This window comes from Electrona antarctica (assembly GCF_951216825.1).
Source record: "Electrona antarctica genome assembly, chromosome: 2".
Lineage (NCBI taxonomy): Eukaryota > Metazoa > Chordata > Actinopteri > Myctophiformes > Myctophidae > Electrona > Electrona antarctica.
In genome coordinates, this window is record NC_136807.1 from 20,502,256 (window position 1) to 20,516,399 (window position 14,144).

A 14,144-nucleotide genomic window follows, 5' to 3' on the forward strand; every position below is an offset into this window, starting at 1 on the left:
CGGTTGTGTTGCATAACTTGTATATTAAGACATGACTGAACAAGTTTGGCAAACATGCAAAAGGATATATTCTTTTTACATTGCTGGTAAAACATCCTACGAAACATCTCAGAATATAAATCAACCCTGCGACAGCATTTTAGTGAGTAGATTTGAATGTATCTTGTCATATTTTACAGTTATTTTGTCTCTATCAAAGAGGGCATGCATGTCAACTTCATCCGTTTGTGTCAACAGGTGTTAAGTGTATTATTGTTCTTCCAACCTGAGCAACAGGTTGTGAAGTGACTTTGGGCTTACACCGAGATCACATCATCATGCAAATTTCAATTGGGAGTTGTTGCTCTTTGTCCCACGTGCTATGATTACAAGCCGCATAGATTAACAATGTAAAACTAGATAAATGCATCTAGAACTGTGTGCTTCTGCTATGAGAACCTCAAATCTTGTCACCCCCAGTTTACAATATGATTTTAGTGATTGATTCTGTAGTGCACTATCCTCGGGAGGACGTGTTTTAGATTGTGATGTCTGAGATCACCCACCATTAAGTGATGAGTTTCACTCCCTGAAGGCATAACTCACACTGCACCTTTGTTATCAAGGAGGCACACTGTTATTGCATTGCCCTCTGTAATAGGTACGATCACTTAAAATTGTGCATCAAAGTAACTGCCCTGGTACTGGATAGAGAAAAGGCGGTAGGCCCTACTAGACATTTATTTGGTCCACTGTCTGTCCTTTTCCCTGGGGATAGTTTCAGTTCAGGATACAATATCAGGTTTTTGCTGACAGTATAGGGGGGGAGCATAGTGACGCGTTCGGTAGAATTTTGGCTTATTTGGGCGCCATCTTTCTGCCTACATGTAGGCTAGTAGGATGCTAGGCTACTTGGCTGCCAGTCTGTAGTTCGTAAGTTTGCTTGTCAGTGACGCTGCTGTGTACACTGTCACTGCAGTACACCATCTTCCATCTCTCTACTATCTTTGACATGTCACAACTCTTCTACTCTATGGCTCTGGATCGACGGTGGTATTATTATTATTCGCGAAAATCGGGTGAAATTCGGGTGTTCTGATCTGATAGCCGCCTCCCCTCCCCTCACTCTCCTCCCCTCACTCCCCTTACTTGACGAGAAGACATGTGGACATATCCTTACGGAACCAGGGAGAGGGGTAAAAACACCACGAGAGTGACGAGTGACCAGTCAAACATGTGTTCTCTCCGCAGTAAATAAATAATCTGTCTGTATGCGATCTGACCATTATTATTTTGATTACACCGTCATGCTCGTTTGAGGACAGGTAGAGAGCAGAGCATACATGTGTTTGGGAATGTTGCTGGAGGTTATGTTATTTTGTCAGCTGACAGTGACACCCAAATCAAAGAAACCATACAGTGTGTATTTAATTATTTGATATCGCCCGCCGACAGTCAACGCACTGCAAGGCTACAATGGAAGCATAATTCTGACGGCCCGTGGTGGAATGGACAAGTTAGAGTATAAAACAGACAGGGCAGACCCATTACTGTTTTGTCATCTGACACCCAAACCATACAGTGTTTTATTTAATTTTTATATCTACAATGGTATATGTCTCCACAGTGAGGCTGGACAATATAGCCTAGCAGCCTACTAATATAGCCTACTAGCCTACTGGTAGGCAGAAAAATGGCAACCAGAATAACCCGTTCTGAGTGAAACTCCTCCCTATGCACTGGCCCTATAGTGTGTGAGAAGAGGGGACTTTGTATATTCAAATTCATTACCAGAGTAAATAGTGGCACTTAAATACCTAGAAACTGGTAAATTAGTTCAATCTAGACATAAAACAATTACATTTGTTAAGAAAACTAACTACAGCACCAGTGATGGAAAGACTTCACACTGTCTGCTCAACCACCCTGTTGCTCCAGACCAGTTCATCGTAGGACAATGCATGTGACTGTCAATGCACCCAGTTCAGAGCAGAGGGGGTGGAACAAGGGAACAGTGGGTAGGGACTAGGGAGGCCTGTCAGTGAAGCCTGCTGTCAGCACTATGTGTATCACAGCCAACCATGCTCTGCAGTACATCTACACTACAGTGAGAACATCGGGGCAAAATTATTCTAGGGACCTATGAGAAGACAGTGTAAAGTCTAAATCCTGGGGCACATAATGGCACGTTAACTGTAAATATCAAGCCTTTTGACTGGGAATTCAGAATACTCTGAATGACTCTGGAGTGAGTCAGTCTTTGAGGTGTGGCACCTGGGATAGTTTATTTTATTATTTGTTATGACCTGAAGTCTGAAGAAGATCCACAGGCTGTAATAGAGGGTATGCGCATGTATAAAGTGAATGGGAAATCGAGTGGCAAAGTGAGTGGAAAAGTGAGTTTAACGTCGCTTAACATAGTCTAATGCAATCAGATAGGAATTTTCTGTTTGGATGTATGGCCTGTCAAGGCCAGAAAGTAGTGTTTTGCCACTCAGTAGGCATTCCCACATAACTTCCGGGTATGATGATGATGTCACGTGCATACCCTCTAAGAAGTATCTTTTTCCATCTTTGGTGTGCAGGCTCAACCTTATTTAAAAAAGCCCAGCACCCATAGTGGATGTGCAAATGAGTTTCCTTAGTTTATTAATTGTCATGGATTACTGGAAATTAATAAGACTTTTAGACCAATGTTGAGCTGCTGTAAGGTCAAACACTCTACACGTCTCTGAGTGTAGAGTGTGATAATAGAAAACCTATTGAAGCGTAAAATAATGATATTCCAAACTTTGAAACATTTCCATGTTATTATCATTTATATTTTCAGTTCAAATAATCTTTAAAATTACTGAAGATAATATTTGTTGTTGCGACAGTAGGTCGCAGATTACTATAAAAACCTGCAAAACCTGTCCGTCGATCCGTCAGTCACAGCTCAATATATGTTTGTCAGTCCATCACACCTCGTGACATCACGCCTTGTGACACATCACGCCACCATATATGGCCGTCAGTCCATCACACCTCATGACATCACGCGTTGTGACACATCACGCCACCATATATGGCCGTCAGTCCATTACGCCTCGTGACACGCTCCATATATGGCCGTCTTCATATATGAAGATCATGACACTGCCCTCATCAAACCCTGGATAGCCCTGGAGACGACTGGATCATCACCTAGATCTGCATATATTAGGCCGGCCGGCAACTCTACATCTGACCTCAAACCCATAGATCTCCATATATGGAGCTGACCTGTTCTGACATTCCATATGTTGATCCTTCCCCACCCGTCCTTCCTCTTCAATGTCTCCCTTTTGACTGATACCTGTCCATTCAAACTCTAGACAGCCCGCCCCAAAGTTATTAGTGCAGCTGCGCCTGACAGCCGGCGAAAACGAGAGTTCTCAACAGGCCCGAAAATTAAGGCCAGGCCCTACCTGGGCCCTCATCAAACCCTGTACACTCAAGACATTGCCCCCGCTGCCACCTTAGATCTCCATATATGGAGCTGGCCTGTTCTGACATTCCATATGTTGATTTGACCTCATCGAACCCTGTACACTCAAGACACGCTCCATATATGGTGGCTATGGCCAGTACAGAATTCATTCCATATGTTGATCTGACCCCCCATGCCAAAGTGCCAGTGCTCGCCCAGGTAATATTTGTTTTGTTATAGAATTAAGTTGAATAGGACGAACTAATGTAATTCTTTTACAGTATCTTCTGGAAAGAAAGTGATTTTGAAAAGCTGCAACCGGTACATCTGCTATGGTAAGTGGCAACATTTTTCCAGAACAGAGCTATGTAGCAATGAATAAACAAACCAATCTATGGGAGGGGAGAGATCATATATTATCAGTGTCTTTCAGGAGCCACATCATGGTTATAAAAGAAGCCAGACTGTGAGTTTGGGGGAGAACAATGCAGTCAGCTGCTCCTGACACACATCAACACCGAAACAAGCCCACACAGTCTGAAAGCCTCCCATTCCTTCATCCAATACTTATCAGGAGTGTCTGGCTCCTGAATACAAAATTATCCATTAATTAAACTGGTAGAAATGTTATGAATGGTTCAATATTTTCTGTACATTACTGTCTTCATTATGGCCTTCAATATATGGATTCTTTTTTTTAAGAAACTTTACAAAAGAGTGTCAACAGTGTGAATTTGCTCTTTTTCATTTGTTGTGTCATTTAACATCCTCAAAAATAACCCTAAATAAGTTTGTAAATCATTGTAGGCTACTTGATTCCATAGATTCAATCAAAAACAATGACATTCATTGTTTATCTAAGTGGCAGTATTCTTACTACATATCATCATCTTCAGACATCAAAATGCTACTCCAGATTGATAGCTTTGCACAAAGCCTTTGTGGAAACAGAACAATAGGAAATGAGCGGGAGGCTTCTGTTCATCACATGTGGTGCCTTTGATTAACATTCTAGACTTGTTTGTGTAAAAGGATCTCAGGGTGAGACAAGAGGATATCATGAAAGTGAAACAAAAAAGTAAGCAATGCAATGGGCACATCACATTCTCCAGTTACAGGACAGGACAATACAGGACAAGATAATCAGGAATCTTGCCCTGCATGCAACTCGAGGCTAATTATTATTTGTCATGTTTGTGCTAGGCAAGCAAACAGTTTCAAGAAATCATACAGGATTGATGAATTTCACATTCTGTAAGAAATGACATAACCTTTCTGTATAATGAGAAATGAAAGTATAATCATTCATGTGGGGTTTCAGACATTTTCTGATTTCTATGCTTGCCTTAATCCTGTGGATCTGCATGTCATTTTCTTCAGTCAGCAAACTTTTCATGGTCAGGCCTGTTTGGTATTTTTGGAAAACCAATTGTACTAACATATAGGCACCAAAGTGTTTTTCAGACATTTTCTAATTTCTATGCTTGCCTTAATCCTGTGGATCTGCATGTAATTTTCTTCAGTCAGCAAACTTTTCATGGTCAGGCCTGTTTGGTATTTTTGGAAAACCAATTGTACTATATAGGCATATAGGCACCAAAGTGTGGTCAAGAAGAAGAGCAAAGTTGTGTGCCAGCACTCCAGGCAGATGCTGTTTTGGCAAAGTGTGCCTTGCTTCTTTGTTCACTGTTCCTCACATTGGACAGCTGTGAATGGCTAACTGATATTTTTTTCCTTCCTCCTAGACACTGCCACACTGTTATATTCAACCATTCCATGAGACAAAGTCTCAATAATTACAATTTACGTATGGGTCTAATTAAAGGCTTCATTGATTACATTTTAAAAGCCATACTACATTTTAATGACTATGAAAACGATAGGAACCACTTCTCTGCTGAAAAAGAAATAGAGAAAATGCATCAAATATATATGGATTATATGGCATGAGATTACACACAGGCCTTAATTTAGGTGACCTGACCTAGATGGAGACTATTGCAGTTTGCAGATCTGTAATCTCACTCTGCCTGGTGTCTGTTTGGAAGACTTTCAGAGTGGGGGATGGGCTCAACTCAACAATTGTAGTAGCTACTTTAGGTGAGTGATGGGGTGCATAGAATAAGAGATATAGCCACATTGTTAGAAACCTAAACAAAGTGGCAATTTTGTTATAGTTTATATACACCCATGTGTAGATTGGTAAACATGGTGTGACAAATTATATTACTATTAGGCTACTCTGTCTAACCACCTACAAATTGTATACCCCCCTCCCCCCGCTTTACATTTGCCAAATTGTCTGTGACAGTCTGTCTGACTTTTTGTGGTTGATTGAATCAATATGATTGATATGTCCACAATGCACGAATATGATCTCAGTGTTCCTAAGGACATGCCTAGCCCATTATGTATTTATGATGGTGCAACTTCCACAATTCATAACACAGATAATCCACAACAGCCAACATTGTGCTATACAAATGGATCTACAGGTTTAAAACGCGTCGCAACGCCAGGCATTGTGACTTGTGAGCGTGTAGGTAGGTGCAGACTGCAGAGCCTTTTATTAGATGGCTCTGTGTAGGTGTAGCTCTATGTTCAACGCGCGACACCGTTGTAATTTGAAGTATAAAAAACATGCTCGTCTGTTTGGCACATGTGGGCTAATCGGAGCTAATCATTTTCTGTTATTCGTGTCCACGTGACTCTGCCCTGTGTGTGTGTGGGGTTTTGGGGGCCGCCGCCGTTGGTTGTAGTCTCCTATGGTTGTAGTTGGTCGTGACGTGCACGTACAAAGCGCGCACGCGCTTCCTGCATCTTCTTGAGAGAAGAAAGAGAAGAGTCGTTGATGACGAGAACGCGCCCCAGAATTCAACAGCTGCACGCAGTGTGCATGGACAGAGAGGATCTAGATCCAAATATGATTCATCATCCACCTCGCCTTCTTTGAGTTCAATACTCAATCCACATTCGCACACCGTTGATTAGGTAAACAACAGCCGTTTGCTCAATGGAGAAGAAGCGAGTCATTAGTTGTATCATAGTTATTTAACTCAAGTCAGTGGCGTTATCAAATAAGTTTATCCCGGAAATTCTGAGTTTGGTGGTGGGTATTGCTGGTGAGTTTCTACAGACCGATGAGAATGTGGCTTGTTGTTGTTCGATAGTAACGTTTAACGACGTTTAAACGACACGATGACCCTCCTGTGCTGCTGCGTGGAGTTCTAACAAGTCATTAACGCGACTCTGTAACGAATTATCTCACTTTTGAAAAGTAACGTAGGTAGGCTATATATATATATATATTTAAAGCAATGCGACATAAGCATATTAAGTAACGTTAACTTTACTTGTCAACTTAACGTTAAGTTTGAAACGTGTGTCGTAAGTTCGTAACGTAACTTTAAAACTCGTGAATCACTGTGGTTCTTAAAGGGCGTTGTTAATAGCCAATTGTAACGTAATTTACCATTTAGATTTTAATTACTTAATTAATTAGCGGGTGAGTGGTTGCATATGATTTATTATACATATATAACGATTAGAAATACTTGTTCACCAACGGCCAAACATAACTAGTATAACGTGTTTTTTCAACCTTGCGTTTAATCATAATATGAGACGGGCACACGAGTGGCTGAAAATGGCAGATCTACAAGCTCACATCGCGTCGCGACGCGAAGCTTTGTGAGCTTGTATATCTGCTATTTTCGGTGAGAGAAACCGTCTTACTACGAAGTATAAATGGGTGAACCCACATCCTTTATCACAGATGCATGTGAACAAATCACTCTTCATTTTCTGCAGCTGCTCACCTGGCTGGGTTAATGCCTTGAATGTGTGAATATACATCCGTTGATGTAACCTATGGATACATTAGGGAAGAGTGAAATTGGGGAAAAGGTACTTAGTCGTCATAACTTTATTTGTATTTACTTGGAATTGAGTAAATTGTTAATCAATGAACTGCAATGAACATACAAAAAAAAGTATGTAGTCTATCACACTGTTACAACTGATAAGACTTGTTTAGTGTGACTGACTTTAATGAGCTGTAGTGAGTGTTTCCATGGCTTATTATGCCATCAATCTGAAGACTTAACTCGTTAGTCCAGTTACTCCACCTTTAAAGTAGTGGAACTTGGGGAACTTGTGAAAGAACAATATGGGTCCCAGGGCAAATTGGAATAAGCAGTTGGCAAGGCTTTATTGTTCATTTTTCTTATAAAATGTGCATATTTGTGCTATACAATGCCATACAGGTAGACAAGAGACTGTTTTAACCACAAGAAACCTGAGCCCCAGTATTTGATAAAAAAGCAGATCTACACAGTGCGCTTGACCCCTGGGAGGACACTAGTCAACAAGGGTTTAGGTGGTTGTGAAGCTTTTTCAAGACTGACAGGAAACGTTTTTAAGGAGCAGTGTGCATCACACAACTACAACTTGAGGTCATAGTGCTTTAAAGAAGTTCTTCCTCTGCCCATATAGTGAAGATCGGTGTATAAACAATTGTATGTAAACAATTTAAACTATTGGTAAACCCACCTCTTCAGACTCCACCTTATCCCGTAGCACTTGCCCTATAGCTGCGACGACCAAAGATGCAAAGGCTCAATTTATGTAATTTAGATAGCATTTTATGTAGACATAGCGCTAGTGTATACGCATAGTTTCATTATAGAGATATTCCATTGTTAGGTTCTTAGCTTACGTATGCTTCTTGATGACTATTTTTTATGTATTTGATGTATTACCATGTGGTGTTTTAGTTTTCTGTGGATTACTCTTACTCTGGATTAAGAGCGTCTGCTAAATGCCTAAATTGTATTAAAGAATAACAGTAACGAAAATCACACATTAATTTAGTATGTAGTAGTGAGTGATGCACAATATAATTAGTAGGATATCAAAATCTGTCATATCGGCCATAAAAATGCCATATCTGTATCGGACCGGTCTCAAAATAATACAGATTATTTTCACAGATATTGATGACGCAATATAATGTGACTGTCAATTGCCTTTGTTTTGTGTATTTCTAATGTTTGAAGGCAGCATTATCTGTATAATATTGGAATCGGTCAGAATCGGTATCGGGAGATATGACCCTAATCGGATATCGGTCCGTATGTAGATATTCTGATTTTGAAGGACTTCAAAGTGATGTGGGAATAATACTTTAATAACAATTCATGATGTTCCAGTACATTTTTAGTTGCATAATTTAAGTGTAGTCTGAACCACTTGTGAAAAGAAAACCATAGACATTTACGTGGTAAAAAAATACACATTTGACCAAAGTGAGACATCCCATTATCTATTCTACAACATCAGTCACACAGAGGAAATGAGTCTTCTATGCTGTTGATTGCTAAAAGGGAGACATTTCCTGTTTCAACATTGGCAAAAAAAAAGAAGTGTGGTTTAAAATTATTGCCGTATGTTCATTGAGTGTTTATTTTTCTGTCTTGGAAAAACTTGTGGCTCACCCAGGCATCTTTTGGTACTAAAGACCATTAACCTTTTCCTCTCTAATTGTTTACAGGTTCCCATTAATCTGGAGATTACCAAAGTAACTCCACCTTTTGGAGGACAATGCCGACTCATCTGTTGTTACCCTTTGTGGAGATCCCTGATGGGCTAGGCCAAGACAGTCTGGTCAGTAGCAGTGCTAGCATGCCTGGACTTGGCTCTAGCATGACACCTCACAGCAGAACTGTAGAAAAGGCTATGCCAATAGCTGGAGAAAGTGTGGCACTCACCTGCATGTTCTGCGAGCAGACCTTTACTCATCAGGAGGAGCTTGGACCACACGTCTTAACTCAACACCCCACCACACTCTTCGAACCAGCTGTTCTTCGAGTGGAGGCCGAATTCCGCATCCCAGGGGACAGGGCCCGAACCAAACCAAGTAGCCTCCCTCTTGAAAGGGAGATTCAGCTGTTCAGCTGTGTTGTTTGTGGTCAGGTATCACAAGATGCCAGCGAACTGGAAACTCACTTAAGGAAACACAAGGACTACTTCACTTACGGTTGCAACATCTGTGGACGACGCTTCAGGGAGCCATGGTTTCTCAAGAACCATATGAAGATGCATGGAAATAAGCAAGGAGCTAAGAACAAGGCCCAGCAAGATTTGGAGACCCCAGTAATGATCAATGGTGTTGTTAACGACCAAACCACACAGCCTGTAGTCACAATTTACAAAATGTGCATGGTCTGTGGATTCTTTTTCCCTGATCAAGATAGTTTGGCAGAACACAGTAAAGTACATAATCGAGAGACAGAGCCAGACAAAGTCGAATCCAAGAGTGACCAAGCTGCTGTTACTAAATCCGGACAGGAAACATTTCTGCAGAGTCTCAATCTTCAGCCCCGCTCTGATGGAAATGATTTGCAACTTAAGAGATCATCCAAATGGATTGCCCAGCTAGATCCTTTCAATACATACCAGGCCTGGCAACTTGCTACAAAAGGCAAGATAGCAGTTGGTCCAAATAATGCTAAAGATATGGCCCTCGATGCCAGCACGGACAATGAAGATAGTGGCTCTGACAAAGAAGACAAAGAAGAACTGAGTAATATTTGGTCTGAAGGCCATGGGTACAAAGCTATGAAAGAGGACTTCGGTAAAGATCTGAGGCAACAGACTGCAGTAGCTCCACCACCTGAGCCAGACCGGAGGATGCTGATGCAAAAAGATAAGGACAAGGAAAGGCCAACCACCTGTGAGGATTGCGGGAAAACTTTCAGGACCTACCACCAGTTGGTGCTACACTCCAGGGTGCACAAGAGGGTGAGCCCAACTGCCTCAAGCGATGGGAAGTTGTCAAGAGCAGGCTCACTGGACCATGCAGAGGACGGGTCTGAAGACGGTTCCGAAGAGACCGTGGGTTCAGGTAAGTCTATGGGACAAAATATCTTATGTTTCTGATACAATTTGATCAAATATGAATGGAGATATTTAAAGGTGCTGTAAATTTATTTTCTGTTCACTAATGAGATGTAGACTAAACAAACACTGACTACTATGGGAATCTAAAGCTATTAACACACTTTTTATTTTATTTTTATAAATATTTTTATTGACGCTATTAAGTTGTATTAACACACTTAACAAAACAAAAACAAATCCCTTAAAAAGCACCTTAAGAACGCCATAGAAAGTGTTCTTGGGTTACGTGTGCTCCCTCTGCTGTTCAGTCTGAGCCCTTCTCTTTTCTCTGATATTCTGTTCAATCCTATACATTTTTTATTTCAACAGAAAAAGGCGATGGTGGTTTGGAAAGATCAAAAGTCAAATCCAGAGCATGCAGTTACTGTGCCAAGACATTCCGTTCAAACTATTACCTCACTGTTCATCTGAGGACTCATACAGGTATATTAAGCAATTATCTACCTACAATACATGCATTATAATTTAAAAGTTAAATTACGATGTAGTTCAATTTATTTCTCATATTTCAGGTGAGAAGCCATTCAAGTGCATCTACTGTACTTATGCTGCTGCCCAAAAAACATCACTGAAATATCACGTGGTGCGACGTCACAAGGACAAGCCTTGCCAAGAGATCGTCAGCGAACCTGTGCCATCTCTTAACAATGAAAAAAGTATTCCAATTCTAAATCGATCCAAACTATGGGTACCAGGACCCAAATTATGCACCACAGGAAAACCAGAGGACACATTTGACGGTGTCAAGCTTGCCAAACCACTCACCCAAATGAATGCTGAGTATGGGAAATTAATTGCTAAGCATTCCTACTCTCTGGCTGATGTGCACATAAAATGCCCCATACCTGTTAGCTTGAAGATGGAACCGAAGGAGATAAAAGATGAGAGCTCTGAGGCCCCATTAAATCTGTCCTTAAAAGTGTCACTCTCTCTCTCTGCCAGCGCAGAACCCAGAAATGCATTAATTCCTATAGCCTGTTCGTCCTGTGCATATAAAACCCTGTACCCAGAGGTCTTGATTATGCACAAAAAGCTGAGTCATAAAGACAAGTCAGACATTACAAAAAAGAATGGATTCAGAGGCAGTCTGAAACGGAAACGTTATACTGGCTGCCCACCTGCCCTTAACGGGAAGGATGTTGCCCCACTTCCTATGATTGACAGGAGCCATCCTCGTCGAACCCAGTCTCCAACTCCTCTACCCGCAAAGCGCCAAGAAAGGACTGACTCCTTCAACCCACCAAATGCTCTGAACCAGTCCCCTAACCCTTTGCCCCAGCATGAGGCTGCCCAGGAGACCCAGCAATATAGGAAAATGGTTGATAGTACATGTGTTCATAAGGGATCCCCTGCGTTTACTGAACTGGTTAAGAAATCCACCAGCAGCAGCAAGAATGTAATGGACAAACGTGGCACACCAGATAATGTCGGGATTGGAGACATTATCTACCCAGTGAGAGGTGGGGTTGACTGGTCCGCAGATGCTGCAAGACTTTGCCTCAACCCCCGATTTGGAAGTCTCCCCCACATGGACTTGGGTGAATCTTCCAACAAGAGAATGAAGTACACTATGCCTCTGGGCAGAGAAACTGACGGTTCTGAGAAGCCTGGCTTTAGGCAACCAGGAGGGGATGGACCCAACAGACTGCCTGCAATGGTGAGAAATGTGAACGCTGCATTTCCACTTGGGTCATCTTCCACAGTCTCTGAGGCCTTTGGACCTGTGAAGACTACAACTTCTACTATTGGAGGCAGTATTGACACCGAATGGAACATGATGAACATCCTGCGCTCATATACTCACAGTGACCTGTCATCGCTCTACCATAGCACAATGCCAAACTCCAGTCATGGTGGGATATCTAACTCAAGAGCTGGTGAGTAGTACCCAGTTGTCAACTGTCTCATGGAAATGGTAACCTTTTCTCTTTCATACTGAAGCCACCAGTTTAACTGTCATATTGTCTTTTCTCAGGAAGCAGAACTCTGTACCAGCACTTACCTACTCTACCCAACCTACAGATCACATTAGGGAACGACCTTCCACGTCCGTTCCCTAATGAGCGTTATGGACCAACAGAAAAAAGTAACTGAAATGGCACAAAGTTAAGGTAGGATTCCATTTTAGAGTGCCTAGCCATAAACGATCTATGACAGTCCATAAAGTATGATGGATTTCATTAATTTAATTGTCTTTTTAGGTTTCAATTGGGATACTACCCCCTTTGGAGACCTCGTTTGGAGGATTTATTTAATTGGTTGACTTAAGAAGTGTGGTGGACTGCACTCACTGACCTCTTTTTGTTTTGTTTTGTTCTTTTTTTTTTTTTTTTACCACAAAGAAAACAATAGTATTATATAAATATATTTTCAGAGTTTAGGCCTTCACAGGGAATCAAATCAGATTATCTCTTCTTTAAATATAGTGCTCCACTTGATAACAGCGAGTGACCTTTTGAGAAATTAGTCCATGGCGTAACAGCCAAGATATGTTTTTTTTTACAGGGAATTTAGTTTGTTTAAATCATATTGGTAAGTTTCCTGTAAAGAGAACATTTGTATTAAATAAACGTCGTTCAAAGATTCATTTGTGTTAATATTCTGCTCTGTTAGTTATACAATTGTGCAGGCGGTAATCAAGAACTCCCTTGTTCTTTTTTGTTTCTTCTTCCCTAAGCACTGAAGGGTGGGGTTATATCTGTCAAATAGGTTGTCTAAGGCCCAGTGGTTTAACAGGCCACATTGACCAGTCTACTGTATATGTTAAAAATGGTCTACCTCAATTTTTGACTTAAAAACACTGTTTTCTTTTGTAAAGATGCTGTAGCTATCATGTCATCTGAGCTGGTCTACCTAGCTGAAACAAGAACCGAAAGTCTTTCACTAGTTAACACTGGATGAACATTAAGTGCCTCAGATTGAACTGAACTGTTGACTCAGGTCATATTTACTATCCGACTTGTGAACTGAAAGTTAACATGGAGGGATTGAGGATTCCTGAAAAGCTTCATAATTATAGATCCAGGTCTAAAATGGGGCTTTGTTGTTTTTCCTGGATTGATTGAAAAAGTTGCCTCAAATGAGGAAGGGCTCAATATGATGTTGTACACTGTGAAAGAAAAAGTACATTTTGTCTCAGGTCAAGCAATATTTAAAAGAAATGTTGGTGCATTGTTACCTTTGTGTAATTTGGTACATTTCCATTTGAGAGACTCGTTATTTCCTTTCGTTTTTTTTCTCTCGCATCCATGTGTATGTATGTACAATTGAAAATATTGTTTGAGATTTGTATGACGCATTACAATAAAGTGAGTCAATAAGGTTTTTGGCATGATTTTATACTTAAGTGATGGGCCATCCATCCATCTTCAACCGCTTATCCGTCGCGGGGGCAACAGAGTGTTACAGACGTCCCTCTCCAGAGCAACATCAGTGACTTCCTCCTGGGGGATCCCGAGATGTTCCAAGGCCAGTGAAGTGAGTCGATGTGTTTCCTCCAACTGTGCCTTGGTCTGCCCCGGGGTCTCCTCCCAGTGGGATGTGCCTCTAGGACCTCCCTAGGGAGACTCCCGAGAGGCACCCTAACCAGATCATCCAGATGCCCGAACCACCTAAGCTGGCTCCTTTCCAGGCGAAGAAGCAGCGACTCTACTCTGAGTCTCTCTCGTGTGACTGAACTTCTCACCCTAGTTTATTTTACACCCTCCAGTGATTGAGCCAGTACAAACAGTTGATTGTAATATCATGAATATAA

At 41.3% G+C, this 14,144-nt stretch overlaps 1 protein-coding gene across 2 annotated transcripts; it reads left to right on the forward strand.

The window, feature by feature from the left end:
- The first annotated feature begins 6,199 nt into the window (after nucleotides 1-6,199).
- Nucleotides 6,200-13,714, forward strand: znf217 (zinc finger protein 217). 2 transcript variants are annotated; one of them, XM_079491887.1, is made up of 6 exons: nucleotides 6,200-6,421; nucleotides 8,982-10,334; nucleotides 10,700-10,813; nucleotides 10,903-12,267; nucleotides 12,366-12,501; nucleotides 12,592-13,714. In XM_079491887.1, the coding sequence occupies exons 2-5, from the start codon at nucleotides 9,032-9,034 to the stop codon at nucleotides 12,482-12,484; spliced, it is 2,901 nt and encodes a 966-aa protein (XP_079348013.1). In that variant the 5' UTR covers nucleotides 6,200-6,421; nucleotides 8,982-9,031; the 3' UTR covers nucleotides 12,485-12,501; nucleotides 12,592-13,714. The 2 variants fall into 2 exon arrangements, with proteins under 2 accessions (XP_079348013.1, XP_079348014.1); XM_079491888.1 differs by having other exon boundaries at nucleotides 6,420-6,552.
- The last annotated feature ends 430 nt before the right edge of the window (nucleotides 13,715-14,144 follow it).

Excerpts from the sequence above, each read along its gene's own strand:
- znf217 (XM_079491887.1), top strand. The coding sequence starts at position 9,032 with ATGCCGACTCATCTGTTGTTACCCTTTGTGGAGATCCCTGATGGGCTA. Across the intron at positions 10,335-10,699 it reads CGAAGAGACCGTGGGTTCAG|AAAAAGGCGATGGTGGTTTG; the intron begins GTAAGTCTATGG and ends TTATTTCAACAG. Across the intron at positions 12,268-12,365 it reads GATATCTAACTCAAGAGCTG|GAAGCAGAACTCTGTACCAG; the intron begins GTGAGTAGTACC and ends GTCTTTTCTCAG.